Genomic DNA, 24,306 nt, shown 5'->3' with positions numbered 1-24,306 from the left:
GGGCTGGGAAGAGGTGGGCGGGGCTGGGGAGAGGTGGGCGGGGCTCCGGGGCTACGGGATTCCTGGAAAGTTGAGGGAGAGGAGGAAGCTGCCTAGGAATAGCTGAACTATGTTCTTTTCATTCTCCCTGCCTGCTCAGATGACCTTTCCCGGCCCCTGAGAATCCAAAGTTTGATACTTCCTTAGAGATGAGCACATCTCTCTAAAAGTACAGCCCCTTTCTCCACCTAAACTCAAAGCAGCCGTCCTGCTGGAGTGGCTCAGTGGGTGAGCTGCAACCTATGAACTTGGAGGTTTCAGGTTGGATTACCTGTCAGGGCACATGCCTGGATTGAGGGCTTGATCCCCAGTGTGGGGCGTGCAGGAGGCAGCTGATTCTCCCTCATCATTGATGTTTCTGTCTCTTCCTCTTCCTTCCTCGCTGAAATCAATAAAAATATTTTTTTTAAATAAATGAATGAATAAACTGAGAGCAGCCTGAGCTAAAACAACTAACTGTAATGTTTTTTAATTTATAGATGTTGTCACATACATTGTTGCACACAGGTCTCATAAACAATCTCCTGGTCTCATTTTCACTTTCTCTATCTCTCCTCCCTCATCTCATTGTCACTAAGTCTTAGTCTGCTCCAAAAATCTGAAAATCCAACCCCTTCTCGTCCTTACTTTTAAAGAGATGTGCTCATCTCTAAGGAAGTATCAATGTATCCTCACCTTCCAAATGAGGATATTCCTAAGTCACCACCACTACTATCATCATCCTATCTTCCTTCTCAGTCCTCCAATACAAAACATACAGTTGATATCACTGATAAGTACTTGCCATATCATGGGGTGAGGTTTTTTTTTTTTAATATTGTATTGATTTCAGAGAGGAAGGGAGAGGGAGAGATAGATAAAAACATCAATGATGAGAGAGAATCATTGAGCGGCTGCCTCCTGCATGGCCCCTACTGGGGATTGAGCCCACAACCTGGGCTTGTGCCCTGGACTGGAATCAAAAGCGGGACCATTCAGTCTGCAGGCCAATGCTCTATCCCCTGAGCAAAACCAGCTAGGACTCGGGATGAGTTTTAACATACTTGTTTTCTTTAACATATCTATTCTGCTACAATATAATAGGTGTTCAATAAATGTTTGTAAAATAATGTTCAATTCATATCTGTAGAATAAACAATATAGCCAACCAACTTTTAATAGACTTGTAGAATATTCCAGACACTGTGTTGGACATTGGGGATATAAAAAGAAGTAAGCCACGGTGCCTCTACATCTCTGCCTTCTATCCTAGATCTTATTGTGACAGGATAGTAAGAAGCTAAGAAAATTCCTGGGCAAGTAGAATAGGGAAACTGAGGCAAGAAAATTAAACAAGGATAAACAATTTGAACAACTTAAAGCTAGCTTGTGAATCACAAGAATTAATCTTCCCCAATCATGGACACTCGAAAGCAAATGGTTTATACCTCTCCTCCCTAACCAGAGAATACATAGCTTAAATCACCCTGGCCTGAAAAATAGAGATCAGAGACCCAATTAATGCCAATTGTGCCAGCTAAACCCAAGGACAAATGAAGTTAGGGGAACAAATAACAAAAGCCCCATTAAAGCCAGACAGACCCAAGATAAAAGTAAAGCAGATCAAAGAATGATCCCAAACTCTATTATCCCCTCATTTTGATGCATTAGCACATTAAAAATGCACCTGGAAAGCTAGTGAATATTCTGCTGAAAGCCTCCCCTAAGATTCTTGCCCTTGGGGCAGGGACCGGGGTGGGGGAGCAGGAGAGACACCCTTGCCTTCAAAAGCACCTGAATTAAAAGAATTCATACAGAGAAGCATGGAAAAGATTGGGAAATCTCAGAGGGAAGGCTGGGGAGGATGGGTGGGTGGGAAGAGATCAACCAAAGAACTTGTATGCATATATGCATAACTCATGGACACAGACAATAGGGTAGTTAAGGCCTGGGGTTGGGGGAGTGGGGTGGGAGAATGGGGTGAGGACATGGTTAGATGAGGTCAATGGGGGGGGGGGCATATGTAATACTTTCAACAATAAAGATTTTTTTTTTAAAAAAAGAACTCATACATGTAAAGCAAGCAAGTGCAATAAAATGTTGCAAAAGTGATGAATTTTTTTAATGCCTAAAAATTACAAAGTGGGGAAAATAAATTCTGACTGGGTGAAGTAAAAAAGGGAAGTGGTCAGAAGTTTCATATAGAAAATGAGTTTTTAGTTGCCTTCAAAGAAAACCAGGTGTTCACCAGGTGGAGAGGAGCATTCCTGGCAGTCCTGGCATGAACAAAGCTAGTCATGAAACCATACAACATGTTCTTTGCAATTACAAATAGTTCAGTACAGCTGGAGTTTATTGTATAAAGAGAGACTCAAGAAGAAATAGGAGCTAGGAACTAGAAAAGAAGGGACTAGATTAGGGTGAGTCTTATTTTTTATTCTAAATAGTAGCAGCCAAAGGGGAACTACTAAAGTATTTTTAGGAGTGGAAATAACTTGTTCACATTTGGAGTGCAGAAAAAAATTTAGTAAAGACATGGACAATTATTTGAATGCAGTAAGATTTTGAGCTGAGTGCAGTTAGGAACAGTAACAGCAACCGCTCAGGCTAGAGTAGATAAGTACAGGTGATGTAGTAGGATAGTAAGAAGTTAGGAAGATCCCTGTGCACGTGGAATGAAGAAACTGAGACAAGAAAATTAAACAAGGCCAAACAGTTTGGGCAACTTACAGCCAGCTTGTGAACTGCAAGACCTTATCTTCCCTAACCAAGGACACTTGAAAGCAAATGGTTTATACCAGCTGTGGGCAAACTGCTGCCCGAGGGCCGAGGGCTGGATCGGCCCGTTTCAAATGAATAAAACTAAAAAAAAAAAAAAAAAAAAAAAAGACCGTACCCTTTTATGTAATGATGTTTACTTTGAATTTATATTAGTTCACACAAACACTCCATCCATGCTTTTGTTCCGGCCCTCCCTCCGGTCCAGTTTAAGAACCCATTGTGGCCCTCGAGTCAAAAAGTTTGCCTACCCCGCTCCTCCCTAACCAGAAAATACATAGCTTAAAGCACCCTGGGCTGGGAAAATAGAGAACAAAGACCCAATGAATACCATTTGTGCCAGCTACACCCAAGGACAGATGAAGTTGGGGTACAAATAAGAAATACCCCATTAAAGCCAGACAGACCTACGATAAAAGTAAAACAGACCAAAGAATAATCCAAAACTACCCTATACACTCATTTTGATGCATCAACATATAAAAGATGCACCTGGAAAGCTGAAGAATACTCTATTAAAATCCTTCTGTAAGATTCTCACCTGCAGAAGAAGAAGAAAAAAAAAAAAGAAGAAAAAGTTCTCAGGACAAAGACTCAATGTGGGCTCACTCTAGAGTACACCCATGCCCCTTCCCAAGCATGAACTTCTTTTTCTAAGGGTCCCCATGAGATCTGCAACCAGGGGAACAGTGGGCAGCTGCAGTTGGACCCGGTCTCACCCCAGATCCTATCAAGGCCCCCTTTTCTCTGACTTCCCAGTGAGCTGATAACAGGCCCTCCTTGGCTCGCTTCTTTCTATAACATTTCTGGAGACAAAGCAGAGCACTGCCTGGGCTCGCCCCAGTTGTTTCTCACACCCTAATTTCTTCCTTTGTTTCACTGCCCTCAGCATTCATAAACATACCTCCAAACCCCTCTGGACTCCTGTTGTGAAATCTTTCCTACACAAAGTCAAGAACCCAAGCACTCCAGGCAGGCCTGAGGCAGACCTGCTCAGGGCAGGTCCCTGTCTGGTAACAGTGATAGACATTGAGGGGTGTCTAAGAAATGTTAAGGAGACAGGGCCAGAAAGCCTGGTGACTGGATTGACAAAGCGAGTGAAGCAGAGGTAACATTTCTGATTAATGCCGACTTAAATGGTCGTCACTGAGATTTGGAAAATCAAAAGAGAAACAGTTTGGGGAATAAATGTACTGAGTTTGGTTGGGACATGTTTTTGTTTGTCTGATGTTTTAATTGTAACAAAATACATGTAACATAAAATTTACCATCTTAACCAGTTTTAAGTGTACAGTTCAGTAGTGTTAAGCATTTTCACATTGCTCTGTGAACAATCTCCAGAGCTTTTATATTCTATACAGTCTATCCATTAAACAACAATTCCCCATGTCCCCCTCCCCTGCCCCTGCAACCATCATCCTATTTTGTGGTTCTAAGAAGTGAACTCTATTTACCTCATAAATGGAGTCATACAATATTTTTCTTTCTGTGACTGGCTTATTTCACTTAGCATAATATCCTCAAGGTTCATCTGTATTATAATATGTGTCAGAATTTTCTTCCTTCCATTTCTTGCTCTCAGATGTTATGGCAGAGTAAATTAATTCCTGCTAAAATGACATGCTTAAGATAATAAGATTTACCTTATTTAAATGTGATTTGTATTTCACTAAAAATATCCAGCAATTATTTCCCATGCCTCATAAAATCAAGCATATCTCCCTTTACCTTATTTCTGAGTCCTGCATATGAATGATCAATTTAAGAATTTACTAAGCACTTTCCATGTGGTTGACATTGTAAGAGAGGATTAGCTGACTACAGAAAAAAAACACAAACCAAACTGTTCTCAACATTAAAGAATGTGCAGGACCTAACCGGCTTGGCTCAGTGGATAGAGCATCAGCCTTCGGACTGAAGGGTCCCAGATTCTATTCCGGCCAAGGGCACATGCCTGGGTTGAGGGCTTGATCCCCAGGAGAGGGTGTGCAGGAGGCAGCTAGTCAATGATTCTCTCTCATCATTGATGTTTCTATCTCTCCTTCTCCCTTCCTCTCTGAAGTCAATAAAGAAATAAATTTAAAAAAAAAAAAAAAAGAATGTGCAGGTTATATAACAGTTAGACGTAGTAGATGATTTAATTTTCCAAAAACAACTGGCAATGTAAAATTTAGTGTTAAAATACATAAGAATATAGAGGAAGATGGATAATTGGGGCTTAATTGCTCATGGAATATCTAGGCAGGGGTCCTCAAACTTTTTAAACAGGGGGCCAGTTCACTGTCCCTCAGACCATTGGAGGGCCGGACTATGGTTTAAAAAGAAACTAGTTGGCTGCTAAGCAACAGGCAGCGGCGGCAAAAACACCTGGCAGGCCGCAGTTTGAGGACCCCTGATCTAGAGAGAAAGAAAACCTCTGCACATGTGCAGTTATTCAGGTTGTTCAAAGGACAAAAGGCAGTAACCAATAACGTACCACCTGCTTGCCACTAACTTGTTAAATGCTTTGACATTTGAAGCCTCCTTTTAGCTTTGTTATCCTCCCAAGAAGTGGGTGTAAAATTTATTTTAATAGATTGATTTACTGATGAGGAAACTGAAGAACATGGAGATTTAAGCAACATATTTAAAGTTGGCAGGAAATAGCACAGTTGGGCCTAAATGACATTAATTTAAAACACATTTATGAGTACTTGCTATCTACTAGATACTGAGCAAAGTACTTTTATTTGATCTTTAACTCTTGTACTCTTGTCATCATTTTAATTATCTAGTAAGCATTTCCTTTCAGTAATTCTCAGAGCTAGCTATATTAAAACTGACGCTGTGTTGTTATTGTTTTGCCAAGAACCAACAGATCACAAAAAATAATAAAAGGGAAAACAAATATAATCAGAATATATGGAGTATTGTAGTTTGATAAGGTCTTAATTTTATACATCTTCAAGCTATCTGTCTTTGAAGTCTCTCTCAATAAGTAAGGAGAAAAAGACACTTTTAACCAAGGAAGTGTATCCAGACAAGGAACTCAATTCGAAAGCAAGCAGGAAGAGGACTTTTAAGACTGGCTATTAGTGATTTATGGGCTTCCCTGCTTGTGGGAATCTTCCTTTCAAAGCTTAGCTCAAATGCTACCTCCATGAAGGCAATTCTGATGCATCAGTTATTATTCAGTAATTCTTCAGTTTAACTAATGCCTTGAAAGACAAGTTCATTTCAGACAGCTGAAAGGAAAAAGAGGCTCCTCAGCAAAAAAAACAATTGTTCTTTGAAACCCCCAAAGTTCATTATATGCTCATGGAATCTATATATATAAAAGGCTAAGTGACTGACCATCTGTCCGTCCAACAGTCCGACCAACTGGCTGGTACATCTGATGCACACTGGCAATTTAAAAATAAACGTTGACTCGCGCATATGCAATACATATAATGCTCTCATTGGTGCCAATTGAGTGTGTTTCTATCTGTCATTGTGAATTTGGTTGACACTTCTATTATAGAGAAAGATCGAATAGCGATATTAAAATATTTCTTCTAATTAATTTCCTTTTAATGTGCACAAATCCGTGCACTGGGCCACTAGTGATAAATAAACAGAACTATAAGTGATTGCCTTATGATACTCCCAAGCAGAATGTAAGACCTTCACTCCATTACTGTCAGTAAAGGGCAGGATATTGTACACTTAGGTTTATTGGCTATCTCCTCATTAGAATGAAGGCTCACTAGGGGAGGACTTTGTTTTCCTCACTGCTGAATCTACATAGCAAAGAATAGTTCCTGGTACTTGGTAGACCCTACATAAATATTTATTGAATAAATTAAAAAATGGGAGGAGATAAAGTGGAATTTAAGAAAGATTTCACAAAGTTGATTATATCTCAACAGATTTCAGAAGGATACAGGGATTATCCTAAACAGGTAAGGGAGACTGGGAATAGCAGATAAAAGAGAGTTCAAAAGTAAGGGGGATTAAAACTGCATGAATTATTTAAATTAGACAAAATGGTGTTGTATTGTTAGGATGTAAACACTTTGTGCTTTTTTTATAGCATATACATCTTTTCTCGTGTAGGAGAACTAATTCTTTACCACCTTTTCCAAATAGAGAGTTCTTTAAGGATGGGGATTATGTTTTAGTTATATCTTTATTTTCGCATTTCTTAAACACCAGGTATTCAGTAACTGTTAAATAAACGGAAAATGGTATTTATTGGTTTGAGCATATGGAAACATATTGATTGATTAAAACTAAAATGGATTTCTTTCTGTTGAAAAGTGTATTGTTTGAAAACTTTAGAACAGAAAGGGATTTAGAGATCATCTAATTCAGTTTTCCCACTTTATAGATGAGAAAACAAGCATAGAAATGTTGATTACCTGAAGTCAGCAACTCGGTAGTTACAATTAAGAACTAGAACACCAGTTTTAACCAATGATGTATCATTTTCTTGAAAGATGAGCTCTCAAAAGTGGCCTGAAAATTCGACATTATCTACTAAAACAAAAACTGCACATACTTTATGATCTCTCTTGGAGAAAGACTTGTATAAATCTGCAAGAAGTCATTGACAAGGCTCTTCATTGTAGGTTTTTCTGTGTGTTAAAGTGAAAAGTTGAAATCAATCCAAATGACATCAACAGAGATATAGCCATATTTACTTTATGAAAGCCATGCAATGGAATATTATGAAACACTTAAAAATGGACATAGTTTGATATATATGTACTAACATGAAGGGATCTTGAAGACATTGCTGAGTTATTTTTGTTTTGTCTTTTTAAAGCAATTCACAGAGAGATACATTCTGTGCTGTACCCTTTAAGCCTCTGGTTCTCCCAATAAAACAATACAATTCAGCTGAAGTAAATGTGTGAAAAATTTCAGGATGATTCACAGCAAACAAGTTCTTTGGAAAGGACTACTGGATGAGGGGTTTTCGACCTCAACTGTAATGTTTTAACAAGGTGAATGCATCATTTTCATATATATTAATTTTGCTTTTGTTTGCTGTTAAAAATTTTTCAAGAAATTAGACATGAATTATGATTTCTTATTTCATAAGAAACGGGGCTGAGAGGTAATTATTCTGTATAAAGGCTGCTACAGCATATGAATAAAATAAGGGCTTTGGGAAGATTAAAAAAACAAATGAGAAGGTTGAGAAGAGAGAGCCTCAAGGGCAGAATGGGAGGGACAATGGATTACTCGCAGGCAAAGCAATGTGGGTTATCAGAGGAAAGGTTGGAGGAGGGGGAATCCTGGCTTACGCAGGAAGCCACGTTAGAAACCAGAGTTAAAAAGGCAAAGTGGGATTCCACAGGGGCGGGGCTAAGTGGTGCGCACGCGCAACTCGGCCCAGGTGGGCCGCCGCCGCGGAAGAAAGCCACCTACGGGCGCCGCGCCGCTGGGCTGCTGCTGCTGCTGCGCATGCGCAGGCGGGCCGGGCCCGAGTCTCCTTTGCGGCCTCCGCCGCCGCGGCCGCATCCCGTGGATTTGAGTCTCGCGCTTTCTTCCTTCGCTCGCTGGCGGGTTCGCGCCTCTTCCACGTCCTTCGGCAGCGAGGCTGGGGAAAGGGTTGGAGGGGGCTGTTGACCGCTGCCTTTAAGGTGTGCTCGGGGCGGCCATGTCGGCCGGCGAGGTCGAGCGTCTAGTGTCGGAGCTGAGCGGCGGGACCGGAGGGGATGAGGAGGAAGAGTGGCTCTATGGCGGTACGGAACTTCCTGTCCTTGCTCCCTCTCCCGGATTCTCTCGGGCCTCCCCTCCCGGCGCGCAAACGGTCGTCCTCTCTGGCCCCCCACGGCCGCGCCGGGGCCTCTGGTCCGGAACCTGGTCCGGCCTAAGCCCGGCCGGGCGCGGTGTGCGTGCTCCCCACCGCCTCGGCCTCCTCTCGCCCAGCCCACACCCCCAAACACGCTCGCACCCCGCGGCGGCGGGGCCGGGCCCAGACCCTCGCCCTCCGCCCGGCCGGGACGGCTCGGCCACCTCGCCTCCGCGCTTTTTATTGTTTACTGTTTAAAATCGATCTGAGCAGTGCTGGTGCGTCTCTCCCAGCCCCTTCCTGTCCCTTTAAGCAGCAGTTACTCTGCAGAAGCTCAATAAAGTGGATGCTGTGAAACTAACGTCTTGTTTCTTGATGGTCAGTTGGTGTGGAATGCACCTTGTCTGAGAGTCGTGCTTTAAAAATAATTCAGAGAGAAAGAAAGAGATGGAGTACATTATGGCCCGTAAAGGAAACCCCGAATGTCTCCTGATGCATTAAGGTGAAGTTTTCTTCTTTAAGAGACTGCTCTTCAACCCGCATCATGGCAGCAACATGCCCCTGAGGCTTACGGTTTTCAGTCTCATCTCATGTATTCATTTCTCTCGAAATAAATTTAATACATCTTGCACTTCCGTTTTGAAGGGGACTTGTTTGGACATTTGGTTTTTAACTTTTATAAAGTCGCAGTCCCCTCTCGTTGGTTACAGATACTAGATTTGAAAATTAACATTTGCTCCTTGCCAGTAATGTATATCCTTGATTGTCTTTAGAATAATACAGTGAAAGTATAGGCTTCGGCACCATGATGATGTGACTTGGGCAAACTTTGATTTTGATAAACTTGTAAAATAAAATAATTTGTCTTTGGTGGCAAGATTTAGCAGTAGTAATACTCTGATATGTAAATGTATAGGGTTTTGTTTTTTTTTTTACGAATATCTAGAAGTCTTTAATACCATTTAAGTTTATAGGAGTAAAGCCTGATTTTATTTTATTTTTTCATAAAAAGACATATCTTGTTAAGTCATTACAAGGTGATCTAACTTTGGATGTGCTTATAGGCCCATGGGACGTGCATGTGCACAGTGATTTGGCAAAGGACCTAGGTTAGTGCTTGTGATGATCACTTCAGATTTTCATACTACTAGTTTCTTTAAGAGTAGTTTGTGTGTTAATTTTATTTATTTATTTATGTATTTTTTTTTTTTGGTAGATGAAAATGAAGTTGAAAGACCAGAAGAAGAAAATACCAGGTTAGTGAGATTTCTTGTTGATACTTAACACAGATCCTGTGATACAGTGGTTCTATCAACAAATTGTTAAAATTATTTCATTATAATCGTGGGTTTGATTACACTTTGACTAAAGGTTGGAAGACATCGAATCTTTGGGAGTTTATTCCTATTTCAGGACCTAATCTTATTTATACCAGCCTGTTTATTTGCTAGTAGCTGAAGGGACAAAGATTTTGAAGTAAGGGTTTAAATACTTTTCAGTGTTAAGTAACTTTTTATTTTTAAGTGGAGTATACAGTATATCCATTAAGACTTAAGAAAAAACTTTAAAAAAAATTTTAAAATACATAATCTTAAATTACAGTGAATATTTATGATGGTGTAATGCATTTTGGTTATATTTTCAGCATTTTGTATTTAAATACAAAGTAGAATTAATGAACTTGGCACAAGATTAGTTCCCTTTTTTAGGTGACTAGAAAAGTATGAGTATCGTTTATAGAACATGTACAGGGAGCCAGAAACTGAATTCTAAATTTCAAAGCAGCTTATGCATACAAGTTAATGGATATGCTGACATTACTCTGACCAGAGCCTTAGTGTTCTACAATGGGGAAGGGGTGGTTAAAAACAAACGGCTTTTAGAAAATATTTGGTTTTCATAAGTGGGGGGAATAGTACTTCATACCCACCAGGATGGCTGTAATAAAGACAGAAGCAGGTGTTGGTGAGGATATGGAGAAATTGGAACCCTCATACACTGATGGGATTGTAAAATGGTGCAGCTACTTTGGGAAACAGACTGGCGGTTTTTTAAAAGATTAAACACAGAGTCACGATATGATTTAGGATTACCAATCTTTGTTCTGTACCTTAAGAGAAATGAAAACATACATCTATGCAAAAACTTGTACTATAGATTCTCACTTAACATGTCAGTAGGTTCTGCAGATTTAAGTGAAACTACCTTTAACGAGACCAATTCTGCCATACACTAATTGGTATAAACAAAGTTATGTTCCTAAGCATCTCATCAACATTACAACAAAACGACGTTCAGTGAAAGGATGTTATTCGGGCACCTTCTGTACATGAATACATAGCGTTATTCATAGTAGCCAAAAAATGGAAATAACCAGTGGCCATCAAATAATGGATAGATAAATGTGGTATATTTATACAGTGGAATACTATTTGACAGTAAAAGGAAATGAAGTATTCGTGTGTTACAACATTGGTGAATCTCGAAAACATGCTAAGTGAAAGAAGCCAGTCACAAAGGACTGCATATTGTATAACTTTATTTATATTAAATGGACAGAATATGTAAATTCATAGGGATACTAAGTAGTTAGTGTTGCCCAGATTGAGTACAGGGCAAAATGGGAGTGACTAATATATACAAGATTTTTGGGGGGCAAGGGATGATGAAAATGTTCTAGGATTAGATAGTTGTTATTGTTGCACTGTTGTGTAAACATACTTAAAACCATTGAGTTGCACATTTGAAATGAGTGGATAGTGTGGTGTATGCATTATATCTCAAAGCTGTTACTTGAATACAAGTGAGTGGAGAGACAAAGTGAGGGGTATAAATAGAAATAGCTTTGGGGGTGCTGAAATTAGTCTATTCTTCCTCACTTAAAACTATCCCTTATATTGGAAGATATTAAAAAAAAAACACTCATTGCTATATTTGAAATTTTATCATCTGGCTTTTAAATGTATGTATTCAACCCAGTTTCTAATGCTAATCTTAACCGCAAAGTAAGGATTTGTGTAACTTATAATTTGGAAAGTAATTAAATATTTCTTTATACCCTGTTTTTCAGTTAGTTAAGAAATTAATTGATAGACCTTTTTGTGAGCTAATTTTTATTTCATTAATTTTTGTTAATATCAGTTTTTGGCTATAATTTTTTTAAATTAAATCTTTATTGTTCAGATTATTATAGTTGTTCCTCTCCCCCCCCCCCCCCATAGCTCCCCTCAACCCGGTTCTCACCACACCCTCTGCCCTTACCCCCCTACCCCCCACTATCCTCATCCATAGGTGTACGATTTTTGTCCAGTCTCTTCCTGCACCCCCCACACCCCTTTCCCCCCTGAGAATAGTCAGTCCACTCCCTTTCTATACCCCTGATTCTATTATATTCACCAGTTTATTCTGTTCATCAGATTATTTATTCACTTGATTTTTAGATTCACTTGTTGATAGATGTGTATTTGTTGTTCATAATTTGTATCTTTACCTTTTTCTTCTTCTTTCTCTTCTTAAAGGATACCTTTCAGCATTTCATATAATACTGGTTTGGTGGTGATGAAGTCCTTTAGCTTTTTCTTATCTGTGAAGCTCTTTATCTGACCTTCAGTTCTGAATAATAGCTTTGCTGGGTAAAGTAATCTTGGTTGTAGGTTCTTGGTATTCATCACTTTGAATATTTCTTGCCATTCCCTTCTGGCCTGCAAAGTTTCTGTTGAGAAATCAGCTGACATTCTTATGGGCACTCCCTTGTAGGTAACTGACTTTTTTTCTCTTGCTGCTTTTAAGATTCTCTCTTTGTCTTTTGCTCTTGGCATTTTAATTATGATGTGTCTTGGTGTGGTCCTCTTTGGATTCCTTTTGTTTGGGGTTCTCTGCGCTTCCTGGACTTGTAAGTCTATTTCTTTCACCAGGTAGGGGAAGTTTTCTGTCATTATTTCTTCAAATAGGTTTTCAATATCTTGCTGTCTCTCTTCTTCTGGCACCCCCATAATTTGGATGTTGGTATGCTTGAAGTTGTCCCAGAGGCTCCTAACACTATCTTCACATTTTTGGATTCTTTTTTCTTTTTGTTTTGCCGGTTGGGTGTTTTTTCCTTATCGTATTTCAAATCTTTGACTTGATTCTTGTGATCCTTTAGTCTGCTGTTGGAACTCTGTATAATATTCTTTATTTCAGTCAGTCTATGCTTAATTTCTAGTTGGTCCTTTTTCATAACCTCGAAGGTCTCACTAGATTTCTTGAGGGTTTCACTAAATTTATTGGCGGTTTCTAGAAAACTCTTGAAAAACCTTATAAGTGTGGTTTTGAACTCTATATCCAGTAGTTTGCTTTCCTCCATTTCTGTCATTTGTTACCTATTTCTTTGTCTCCGCATTTTTTATGCTTCCCTGTGTTGGTAGAGTGGCTTTCTGTTCCAGGTGTCCTATAGGGCCCAGTAGCTCAGCCTCCCCAATTACCTGAGGTGGACACTCTTGGTGCACCCCTTTGTGGGCTTTGTGCACAGTCTTGTAGTTAAGCCTTGATTGTTGTAGGTATCACTGGGAGGAATTGACCTCCAGGCCAATTGGCTGTGAGAATCAGCTGTGTCTACAGTGGGAGAACTTCTGTACTGTAGACACCCTTCTGGGGCAAGACTTGCTTCAGTGGGGCTTTGGTGCTCACTGAGTCTGCCCCCTGAGTGTGTCCTCTATGGATCTGAGGAGTTGTAATCTGGATGGTCCCACTCTGACCACTGGGTACACTGGCTCTTGGATCTCTAAGGAGGTGCTAATCTATCCTCTGCCTGAGGCTACCCAGCAGGAGGTATGGAGAGATCTGCAAATTCCTCTTCTTTGTTTGGGGTTTGGAGTTGCCCAGATGAGGCCCAGTTGTGAAGCAATGCAAGCTGCTGTGGGGCCTTGGGCCTTCTTTTGGAAGTTCTGGGTCTCTCTGATCCAGCTGCAGTTTGTTAGGTAATTTTAAGATTGCAAAGGGCCAGGCCTTTCATATGCAAAGCCTCTGTGCACAGCTTGAGTGGGATAGGGTCTCTGGGGATCAACAGGGCGGAGCAAGCAGCTATGGCTGCTCCTCAGTCCTACCCTAAGAGGCCCCATGTCTCAGTGTCCCGGTAATCACTGCAAGCACCTCTGAGAGAAAGCCGCCCTCGAGTTCCAACCGATGCCAGACAGTCCAGTTTCTCCCCGTATGAGTCTGGGTCCCCAGAGACTCACCCGGAACTGGAGTTCAGAGCACTTGGGAGCTTGAGACTCCCTCCGATTGAAAAAGACAACCGTGTCCTCAGTTGCCAGCCCTTTCTGCGTGTACCTCTGCACCTCTGTACTTTACTTCCGCACCTCCTCTGAGTCTCTTTCCTTCTAGTTGTAGAATTTCCACTCAGCCAGCCTTCCTGTGGTCCTGGATGATGTCCGTTTTGTCTTTTAGTTGTATTTGTGAAGTGGTTGTGCGAGGCAGCAATTTCCTTGGCTATAATTCTTGAAGCTGATTTTCTGATCGAACATTCTTTAATTTTAATTCCACAATACACAGCTTGATTAAATTTATTGGAGAGGTACCTTTTGCCTTGCCTGAGCACTGCCAAAAATGTCTTTATATTTCTTAATAAAACTTTATTTGGTGAGCTATTAAATTTAATCTTATGGGAAAGATCTACCCTTCAGATTTTATTTTTCTTGAAAATGCTTATAATTTTATCATGTTTTTAGCATTTTAATGGTGATAGAGAATTAAAACTTTTAAAAGTTTATTGGGGAAGAGAGCAACAACCCAGAGTTCTAGTATCTAGCTTGGTACATCATTGCATTTCCCCAAGTGAGCTGAGTCCTTGTTAGAATTTTCCCCAGCTTCTTTGTGACTGGTTCATTATTAAAACCGCTGCTCTTCTTAACCATTGCATTATACTATCTCCAATTCTCTCATGTTTTATCTATCCATATTTTGGCTAACCATATTGTTTTGTGACATAAACAAGTTTAACTTCTTTCTGGCTACCTGGAAGCTTATTTAAGCAGGAGTAAATGTACCAAAGAAATATAGGTGCACGTTTGTTTTCTTGAGTCAAGCAGTAGAACAGTGAAAATATAAGATAAGCTATAGTTTTTATTCTTCATTTTACTTCATTTGGAGATTGTATTATAAAATGCCAATGTAGAGAGATTAAATTGATTTATGTAGAAACTGCTTGACACAGAATGAAGTTTAGAAGATAGCAGAAATCTAATGAGGTCTTTGAACTGAGTAATTGTTAGCTGCTCTGTACTTGCATTTCCTTATATCTATAAATGAGGTTAGTGGTTAATTCCCATTATGAAAATTATTAAAAATGCAAGAAACCAATTAACACTATAGTACTAGAAGTTGTATTTGATTGTTAATGGCCAAGTGTTTGTGATAAGACACTTGAGAAGAAGATATAAGAGAATAAGAGTGTCTTACTATTGTGTCAATTTTGTTGTAATGGCAATTTCAAGATAACTGGCATTAAAAAAAATAATTAGTTCTTTAATGCATCAAAAATAGTCTGCAGCTATCATTAGTGTCAAATTGGAAAGCAGTCTTAAATGAAGATAAACTTTTTTATCTTAAAATTTACTTATTTATTTATTTAATATATATTTTATTCATTTTTTACAGAGAGGAAGGGAGAGGGATAGAGAGTTAGAAACATCGATGAGAGAAACACCGATCAGCTGCCTCCTGCACACTCCCCACTGGGGATATGCCCGCAACCAAGGTACATGCCCTTGACCGGAATCGAACCTGGGACCCTTGAGTCCGCAGGCCGACGCTCTATCCAATGAGCTAAACCGGTTAGGGCTTAAAATTTATTTTCTATACGACAAGGAACATACATCCAAAGTGATGAAACCGAAAGCCAGGAAGAAACATGTATGTTAACTCAATAACAAAAGAGTTAATGTGATCATATTACAAATCTGAAAATAGGAAACTTACATAGTCCTTGACAATTACATTAGTTTTGGCACACAGAGGATGTTCAATAAAGATTTAAGGTAAGTATAAGTGTTATGCATATTTTTAAAATGTAAAAAAACCCAAAAAACCTCAAATTATATTCCACCATTAAATTGCAAATTTGACACCATTAACAAATTTGTAGGCAATTCTATTTCTAATGTAGAGGAAGGCATGAGAAATACAGAGTCGGTAGTTTTTACTCTTCATTTTCTTACCATCTAGTGGAGACAATTTTAGAAAACTATCAGGCATAGCTTAAAAATACTAGGACACCTTATCTGTACTCAGAAGTAATACTATTTTTGTTGTTTGTAGTGCCAATAATCCTCCATCTGGAAATGAAGATGAAACTGCTGAGAATGGAGTACCTAAACCGGTAATATAAGGATTTGAAATCTAGTTACTTCTCTGTTTAAAATCTTTATCAATAGTTTTGCCTTCACTTAGGAATAAAGCCAAAATTCAATATGACTTTCATTATCCTGCTTGATCTGGCCCCCTCTTACATCACTTACCTCATCTGGTGCCATCAAAAGCATAACGAAGAGAAGTAGTGGGAAGATTTCAGATGAAATAGGGCATGTGCATAGGCTTGATGTTTATTTCAAGGAACTGAATGGTCATAGATCATCTAAATAGCTCATACCCTGATTTTCAAAGCGAACATTTGAGTCTTAAAACCTAAGTTTGATTGCCATGTTTTTTAGCAAAAGGTTTTCTTGTATAAGTGACAGTATTTGCCCTCGTCCCTGTTGAAAGTGATGTTTTTTGGAGGTGTGTGAACGTATTATGGGTCCTATGACTATTTTTAACATTTTACTCCCCCCCCCCATAGTTTAGTTACTCTACAAGTTTGTATCAAAAATTATTTTGCCTAGTTTTTCTACTTTTAAAATTTACAATTATGTGACAAAACACAAAATAGCCTTTTAGAGCCAAAGCAAAAGCTTGTAAATGGCCTTTCTTTTACTCATAGAAACAAAGTATTCCCTCAACCATTTGCATGCAGGGCCTCTTGTAGGTGTAAATGAATTCCAGGAATAAGTGAGGTGCTCCCTAACTATTTGGGGCTTTTAAAATTTTTTGTTAATCCCTACCCAAGGATATTTTTCCCATTGATTTTTTTTTAGAGCAAGTGGGTGGGAAAAGAAACATTTGGTTGCTTCTCACATACAACCTACTAGGCCAGTAAGGACCCTACTACCCAGGTATGCGCCCTTGACTGGGAATCAAACGCACAACCTTTAGGTTCTCTGGCCAATGCTCTACCACTGGCCAGGGCTATTTGGTGGATTTTAACCTTGACACTGTGACTCTTAAAATTGTTTTCCTCTTAACTTTATATATTCTTTTCACCAAGAATTTCTCAAATACTTTTTAATAATTTTATTTTCTTTATATATTAGTAAATTGCCTTAGATCCTTTTTACAAGAGGAGCCGTTATAAATGATAGAAAAAAAATACGTTATTTACGAAAAGATGATGGTGAAAAAAGGTTTTCGCATTCTTATCCTTTTTATCATGTAAAATATTGAAGTTATAAATGAGTTGAAATAAGGATCAGTTCTGTGAGCTTGTAACTTTTTTCTGTAAATCTATAGCTTAATTGCAAAACGGTTACTTTTTCATTTATTCATATCAGATACTGAAATGGATTATTGAATGTATTTTATAATTGTTTATGTTGGTATAGAAAGTGACTGAGACTGAAGATGATAGTGATAGCGACAGTGATGATGATGAGGATGATGTTCATGTCACTATAGGAGACATTAAAACGGGAGCACCACAGTATGGGTAAGTTATTTTTAAGTAACAATTGTGTGACTAAATCAAAGGTAGTATGCCTATATCAAGCCATCAGTGGTTGATTTAATTGTTTTTTTTTTACATTTTTCCATCTTACCATGAGTTGATAAGAGAATAGAGCTTAAAAATTCTCAGCATAAGGAAAAATATTTGTAACTAAGTGTGGTGATGTATGTTAACTAAACTTTGCAATTTAAACATATTGCATCAGGCTGTACACCTAAAATTAATATTATTTTTTTAAATCTATTTTTATTGATTTCAGAGAGGGAGAGGTAGAGAGAGAGAAACGCTGGTGATGAGAATCATTGATTGGCTGCCTCATGCACACCCCCTACTGGGGATCGAGCCCCGCAACCCAGGCATGTGACCTTGTCTGGAATCGACCCTGGGACCCTTCAGTCCGCAGGCTGACACTCTATTCACGGAGCCAAACCGGCTAGGGCAATATATGTTATACTTTAATTGCAGCTCATGATAAAAGGAATTTCACCATGACAGTATTTCTTTTCTAAAGATAATTAGGTAAAATTACATGGGAGCAGCAGTATTTTTGATTTCTGAAATTAAAGTTTTTATAAATGAATTGAATACAACAAATTCTTTAGTTAGAATTAGAAAACCTTAAATTGAAGTTTGTATCTGTATTGTTTTGCGATTTTATTACTTATCCAAAGCTGAGTTTAGGTTTTTAATTTTTTTGTCCAATAAAAACAATATCAAAAGTATTGCTTTTTGATCTTCATAGTGTTTTTTTAAAATTATCAATTATCCCGTAGACTTTTTTCAGTAAAATTCTGAATCAAGTGAGTGACTCATTAACTATGTATAAAACCTTATGGAAATATTGGAAGGGAATATATTAAAGTACAGGTTGTGATTTTGTTTGGTGGTAGCATAAGATTCAAGGTGGTATGTGTTTTTAGATTGAATGTATAATGTGGTTGTGCATTGGGCACATAAAATAAACTTTTCATTAATTGTACTATATAGTTTATTAAGCAGCCTTATCTGGAATCAACCAATACATATATATACAGTACACATCAGTACATTTGAAGATGGGTGGGCAAAAGTAGGTTAATAATAATGATACTGATGATAATATAATAAGTAATAAATAATAATACAAGAATAAATTATTTACTATATTCACACTGTAAACTTACTTTTTCCCACCCCTGCATTTTATCTCTTCAGTAGAGCCTTTGTTTTCAAAAGTTTTTTATTTCAGGAGCTCAATTTTACAATATAATAATGATTGCCTGTGTAATTTTAAAACCCTAGCAACTTTTTTCGGAGCAGAGTTGAGAAGAGACTAAATTACTTATGTTAGAGGTAGATAACTATTTTTTAAAATATATTTTTAATGATTTCAGAGAGGAAGGAAGAGGGAGAGAGATAGAAACATCAAGGATGAGAGAGAATCATTGATCGGCTGCCTCCTGTAGGCCCCCTAGTCGGGATCAAGCCCAGAACCCTGGCATGTGCCCTTGACTGGAATCAAACCTGGGATCCTTCAGTAGCAGGTCAATGCTCTGTCCATGAGCTAAACCGGCTAGGATGAGGTAGATAACTTTCGAAGTTCTCTTTATCCCCACTTTTAAAATAAATAGTGTTGGGCTTATAATATGTTAGCAGGCATCTAGGCTAATAGACCTTTACCATCTACATTATGCAAAAGAAACACTTTAATATGATATACTACTCGTGGCGTATTTAGCAAATACTTTTATATAAAATTTGTATTTGCAAGTATAGAACAATTAAAGCAAATGGTGATTTCTTTTATTAATATGACCAATTTTTGGTAGGAATCACATGCAGATATTAAATGCTCAGACTCCCATAGTACTTTCTCTGAACTTTATTTCTTACAGCAATTTCCAGTTCATGAATTCTACTTATGTTTATACATGTTTGAACTCTAAATTCCTTAAGAGTAGAAGTCTTAGCTTAGGAATTTTCCTATTCCTTATATTGCCTTTTATCTAGTAAGTATTCATAAATCTTTATTGACTGAGTAGACTACATGTTAAAACATAGTTGTCTTTGAACATTTTTTCCTCAACATTAGATTATGAAAATTTTCAAATATTCCGAAAAGTTGAAAGAATTGAGATGTGAACATTTATTTACCCATTACCTAGATTATACAATTTACATTTTTCTATGTTTGCTTTATAATATATACATACACACACACACACACACATATGTATATATACACATATATACATGGCTAGATGGAGATACATAGATATATACACACACATCCACCCATGCATTTAATGTGTTTTGTTTTTTAATGTGTTTTTTTAAATCCTCATTTGAGGATTTGTTTTTTATTGAATTTAGAGAGATGAAAGGAGGGGGAGAGAGAAATACTGATGTGAGAAAAAATGTTGGTTACTTCCTGTATGCGCCCTGACCTGGTATTGAACCCTCAATCTTATTTTTAAAATGTATTTTTAATGCATTTCAAAGTAAGCTACAGATCTTTCTGAAGGGTATAAAGCTTATTTAACCTTGATAACTCAAGATATATTCCTTGAAAACTGAAAGAAAACCAGTGAGAAAATTAAATTTAGTGGCTATTTACTTTGTGTACACTTCACAAGCATGTTTAAAGAACAAATTATGTTTGAGAAACAATACTAAATTGGTTTATTGTTAGCTCTTAGAAAGTACAAAATAGAATTTTTTGACAACATACTTTTGTTACAAAGTTCATTTTATCTATACAGTAGGAAGAAAAGCTGTTAGGAACAATATCATGTATAGAGAAATAGTTTCTTAGCTGTGTCTTTGAGATTCATCCATTCTTTCATTAAGCACTTTCCAAAGACAGTTTGGCACTGATGATGGGGTTATCTATAATAGTAAAAGCATAACACGCTATTTAGACTGGACGTCCTTCGGGACAAAGCCGGGCTGCGAGGGAAGCCTGGGTCACGGGTGCCTGCTGGCAGCCGGAGGGAAGTTGGTGCTGGCAGCCAGAGGACGGAAGGCCTATTTTTGCACGAATTTTATGCATCGGGCCTCTAGTAAAAAATAATATAATAGTCCTTTTTTTTACCAGAATTAGTGAGGAAGACAGAGCAATACTTTTAGCGAGTGTAAGTGCAAGAATAGGAACATATACAAAATGATTTGAAAGCTTTGAGAGGAGAGTTGCTATAAGCCTACAGGTGTTGGAAGATGCTAGAGGGCTATTTTAACTTGTTTGAATAATTCTTGAGTTAAAATGATTTAGGTAGAGGATAATATTTAGATGTAATGCAAGCATGGTTTAAGGAACCACATGCCTGAAGGATAAAGGTAAATGAGAGAGGATGGTCGAAACTATTTAAGAAGGGAGTTAGACTGTTTTTGCTATGTTATCATGGAACCTTTGAAGGTTTTTTTAGGCAAGTCAGCTTATTTGCAAAGATAAATAGTAGCAGTAAACTAGTTAGATATTAGTTGTCAAAGTGATTGTCCACATGAGATAATCCAAACTAAGCCAACAGCAGTAGTATAGAGATGAATGGGAAAATAAGGTATATTTGAGTAATAATTAGAAATAAATTGGTAACTGATTAGTTGTGGATGGAGAGGGAGAAAAAGGACTCAATGACTTACAGGTCTCTAGAGCAGTTTATTGAGTCCACAGCAGTGCTATCTATATAAGTGAATAACCTAGGTCTCAAATTTAGTACATTGGAGACCAAAAGGTAGAAATTATTAGGAAAGTTCAGTTAACTAAACTTGTTAGGGTAAAGAACCAAATTAAATAACATGGATATAATGTGAGAATATGTCATTGAAAACATTGTCTATAACTTGAGGTCTTACTAATACCTATTTGCTCTGTGGGAGTGGAGCCTTCTTCCTTACCTACTCCCTTTTGTCCCCTTTTCCCTAACCTCCCCAATAATGTATAAGCCTATTTTGGTCAGTATATATGATTTTCCTACTCTTACATAAGAATGCATTATATGGAAAAGCAGGGAAGTATCTATAAGCTCATTAAAGAAAATGTATACAAGGTCTATGGGGTGTTAAATGACTTGGCTAAGATTATACAATTAATAAACTTGTATTTGAACTTGAGTCTGTGTGACTCTGAATTTTTTCCCTCCATCACATGTATGTTATGCTACATTAAAAAAGGTGCAGCTCAGTAATTGTTTAGAGTGTGTAGATTCATGTAACCACCATCCAAATTAAGATATGGAACATCACTAGTATTCTAGAAACTTCCCTCTTGTTTTCTGTAGTCATTAACAACAGACCACCACCAAGCACTGCTCTGCTTTTATTCTGGACTTATTTTTGAATTTCATGAAAATTCATTTTATGGACAGATATACTCCATGGGTATTTGAAAGAGGATTTATCAACAGTATCAAGTGCAGGAAGGATTAAAGGGAGGACACTGTATTTGGGAATAAGGTAAAGAAATTTCATTCTTGCAGGATTGCTGTGTATGTTGCATCAACTAGATGAGGAAATGAAGACAAAGCATGTAAACTCTTATTTTCTTCCCAGCCAAATTTTCTGTGAAGTGTGCTATAGTGGGATATTGAGTTAGTGGCAGGTGGGTTTTTGAGATGGAAAACAAGTCACACTTTTAAACAATATTTTTATCTTTTATTGAGCAAGCGACAGACTTTTAAATTAGTTTAAAACATTTTCTGAATTGTGTCATTGTCAGTTTATTCAGTTGCTATGTGATTGTATAATTTGTATAATTAAATGTATTGCTGTTTCTGTTTAAGTTTCTCAGAATAATTTTTATTTTGTTTTTAGGAGTTATGGTACAGCACCTGTAAATCTTAACATCAAGACAGGAGGTAGAGTTTATGGAACTACAGGTAAAATTTTTATTTGCAGCTGCAACAATAGAAAAATAAGGCATATATCTGAGTAGGTGTTAGGTTGTAATAGGTCAATTAAAAATAACAGTTTGACCATATATCACAGGGCTAGATAATAAATATTTTAGTCTGTATGGGCCACATAGGATTCCTGCCATGGTGTTTTGCTTGTTTATTTAATTTGTTTGTCATACAACCATTTATAAAGGTAAAAGCATTTCTTATCTCACAGACTGTACAAAAACTGATATAAAACATGGAAGTTAGCAATTTCCTAGTGGTACAGGAATCCCTTATTGTAAATAACAAGTCCCTAGTCTCTATCCATTTTATGTTATAGCTATACCATAAAGTTTGACCTTAACTTTTATTTATGGTAAGCATTATTCTAATGCTTTGTTTGGAACCTTAGCCATATTGAGTGCTAGCAACAGTAAAAAGGTGTCAGAGTATCTCTCAGCCTCTGGCTAATGTAGCTCCTTCACCATTTTGTAATTTTATAAAACAGGAACAAAAGTCAAAGGAGTAGACCTTGATGCACCTGGAAGCATTAATGGAGTTCCACTCTCGGAGGTAGATTTGGATTCTTTTGAAGATAAACCATGGCGTAAACCTGGTAAGATTAATGGTGGATTATATCGGTTTCAAAAGATTTGTAGAATAAACAGTCATTAGAAAGTATTTTTCAGTATCAATTTAGAATATTATTGTTTTAATGTCATTTTTGTAGTCTTAAGCTCAGGAGAGTAATAATGAATTTAATAATGAATTAATGTAATAATAAACTAATAATTAATAATGAATTTATTAAATCTTGCTGATAGCCTAGCATTATATTAAAGTAGACTTGCATATTGTTTTATTATAATGCATTTCTAAAGGAAATAGTTCTGATAAAAAGTTCTTATAGTTCTGTTGCTTTATGGTAATTGGGAGAGCTGGTAAAATTAGAAAGGGTGATAAGACTAGACTAATAGAACTCTAAATTTATATTTTACAGTTTATTACATTTTATATGCTGCAAAATAATAGAATTGAAATATTTGTATACTAAAAGTGTGTTTTATCTTTAGGTGCTGATCTTTCTGATTATTTTAATTACGGGTTTAATGAAGATACCTGGAAAGCTTACTGTGAAAAACAAAAGAGGATACGAATGGGACTTGAAGTTATACCAGTTACCTCTACTACAAATAAAATTACGGTAATTAATAAAATGTTCCAAAATACTCCGGCACTTTCTACTGTACCAATTTTACTTCTAAATAAGTCACTTTTTTCTGCAAAGGTGGTTAAAAGCTATATGAGTTTAAAAATTCTGTTCTTGTTACCATGTTGGGTTTTTTCCCTTTCTTCCCTTTCAGTTTTATATTAATGATTTTCTGATGTTCTTCGTTTCAAGTCTCAAACTAGCCACAGCTAGTTTGTCTTTATATGGCCTATCAATTAAAACTTATGTGGTATCTTAATGGGGAATATGTTATTTAACTTAGGCCGAAGACTGTACTATGGAAGTTACACCAGGTGCAGAGATCCAAGATGGCAGATTCAGTCTTTTTAAGGTGAATTTTAGTAAATTATCCTTGGTTGCTCTCATTTTTTTGTTCTTGAGTCTGCTTCCATACCACTACTCAAGGACAATAATAAAGTGGAATAGCTCCTTTTTTCCAAACCTTCAGCTTCCTGGTGACTTACAAAGTTGCTGATTGTTGTTTTATCTCCACTTTTATAAGCATGTGAATTTATAGCCTATTATACTAACAATTGCCAAGTAAAACTATTCTTGCTATATGTTGTGATTTTATTTTGAGTCATAGTATGTTTGTAGGAGATAATAGTTCATGCCAGCAGGTTAAGCTCATTGTAGATCACGCTATAATCTTTATCAGATTTAGGGATTTATTTTACCTAATATTTTAAAAATATATTTTTATTGATTTCAGAGAGGAAGGGTTAGGGAGAGAGAGAGAGAAACATCAATGATGAGAGAGAATCATTGATTGGCTGCCTACTGCACACCCCTAACTGGGGATCGAGCCCACAACCCAGGCATGTGCCCTTGACTGGAATCAAACCTGGTGGGACTCTTCAGTTTG

At 37.4% G+C, this 24,306-nt stretch overlaps 1 protein-coding gene across 8 annotated transcripts in view; it reads left to right on the top strand.

Annotated features, from left to right (window-relative positions):
• The first annotated feature begins 8,249 nt into the window (after positions 1–8,249).
• The window catches only part of FIP1L1 (factor interacting with PAPOLA and CPSF1), an 88,575-nt gene continuing 72,518 nt past the window's right edge, over positions 8,250–24,306 (top strand). For 2 of the 8 annotated variants that reach the window (XM_070396607.1, XM_070396599.1), the window contains exons 1-9: positions 8,250–8,510; positions 9,625–9,669; positions 9,777–9,816; positions 15,854–15,914; positions 17,233–17,336; positions 22,143–22,207; positions 22,719–22,826; positions 23,284–23,414; positions 23,704–23,772. In XM_070396607.1, the coding sequence (XP_070252708.1) occupies positions 8,426–8,510; positions 9,625–9,669; positions 9,777–9,816; positions 15,854–15,914; positions 17,233–17,336; positions 22,143–22,207; positions 22,719–22,826; positions 23,284–23,414; positions 23,704–23,772 (708 nt within the window). In that variant the 5' untranslated portion in view covers positions 8,250–8,425. The remainder of the gene's footprint in view (positions 8,511–9,624; positions 9,670–9,776; positions 9,817–15,853; positions 15,915–17,232; positions 17,337–22,142; positions 22,208–22,718; positions 22,827–23,283; positions 23,415–23,703; positions 23,773–24,306) is intronic. The other 6 variants (XM_070396658.1, XM_070396649.1, XM_070396615.1 and 3 more) reach the window with 5 other exon arrangements.

Source organism: Myotis yumanensis, unplaced genomic scaffold, assembly GCF_028538775.1.
Source record: "Myotis yumanensis isolate MYYU_CA2020_CCGP unplaced genomic scaffold, mMyoYum1.0.hap1 SCAF_1, whole genome shotgun sequence".
Classification (NCBI taxonomy): domain Eukaryota; kingdom Metazoa; phylum Chordata; class Mammalia; order Chiroptera; family Vespertilionidae; genus Myotis; species Myotis yumanensis.
This window is presented reverse-complemented; position numbering and strand designations above follow the sequence as displayed.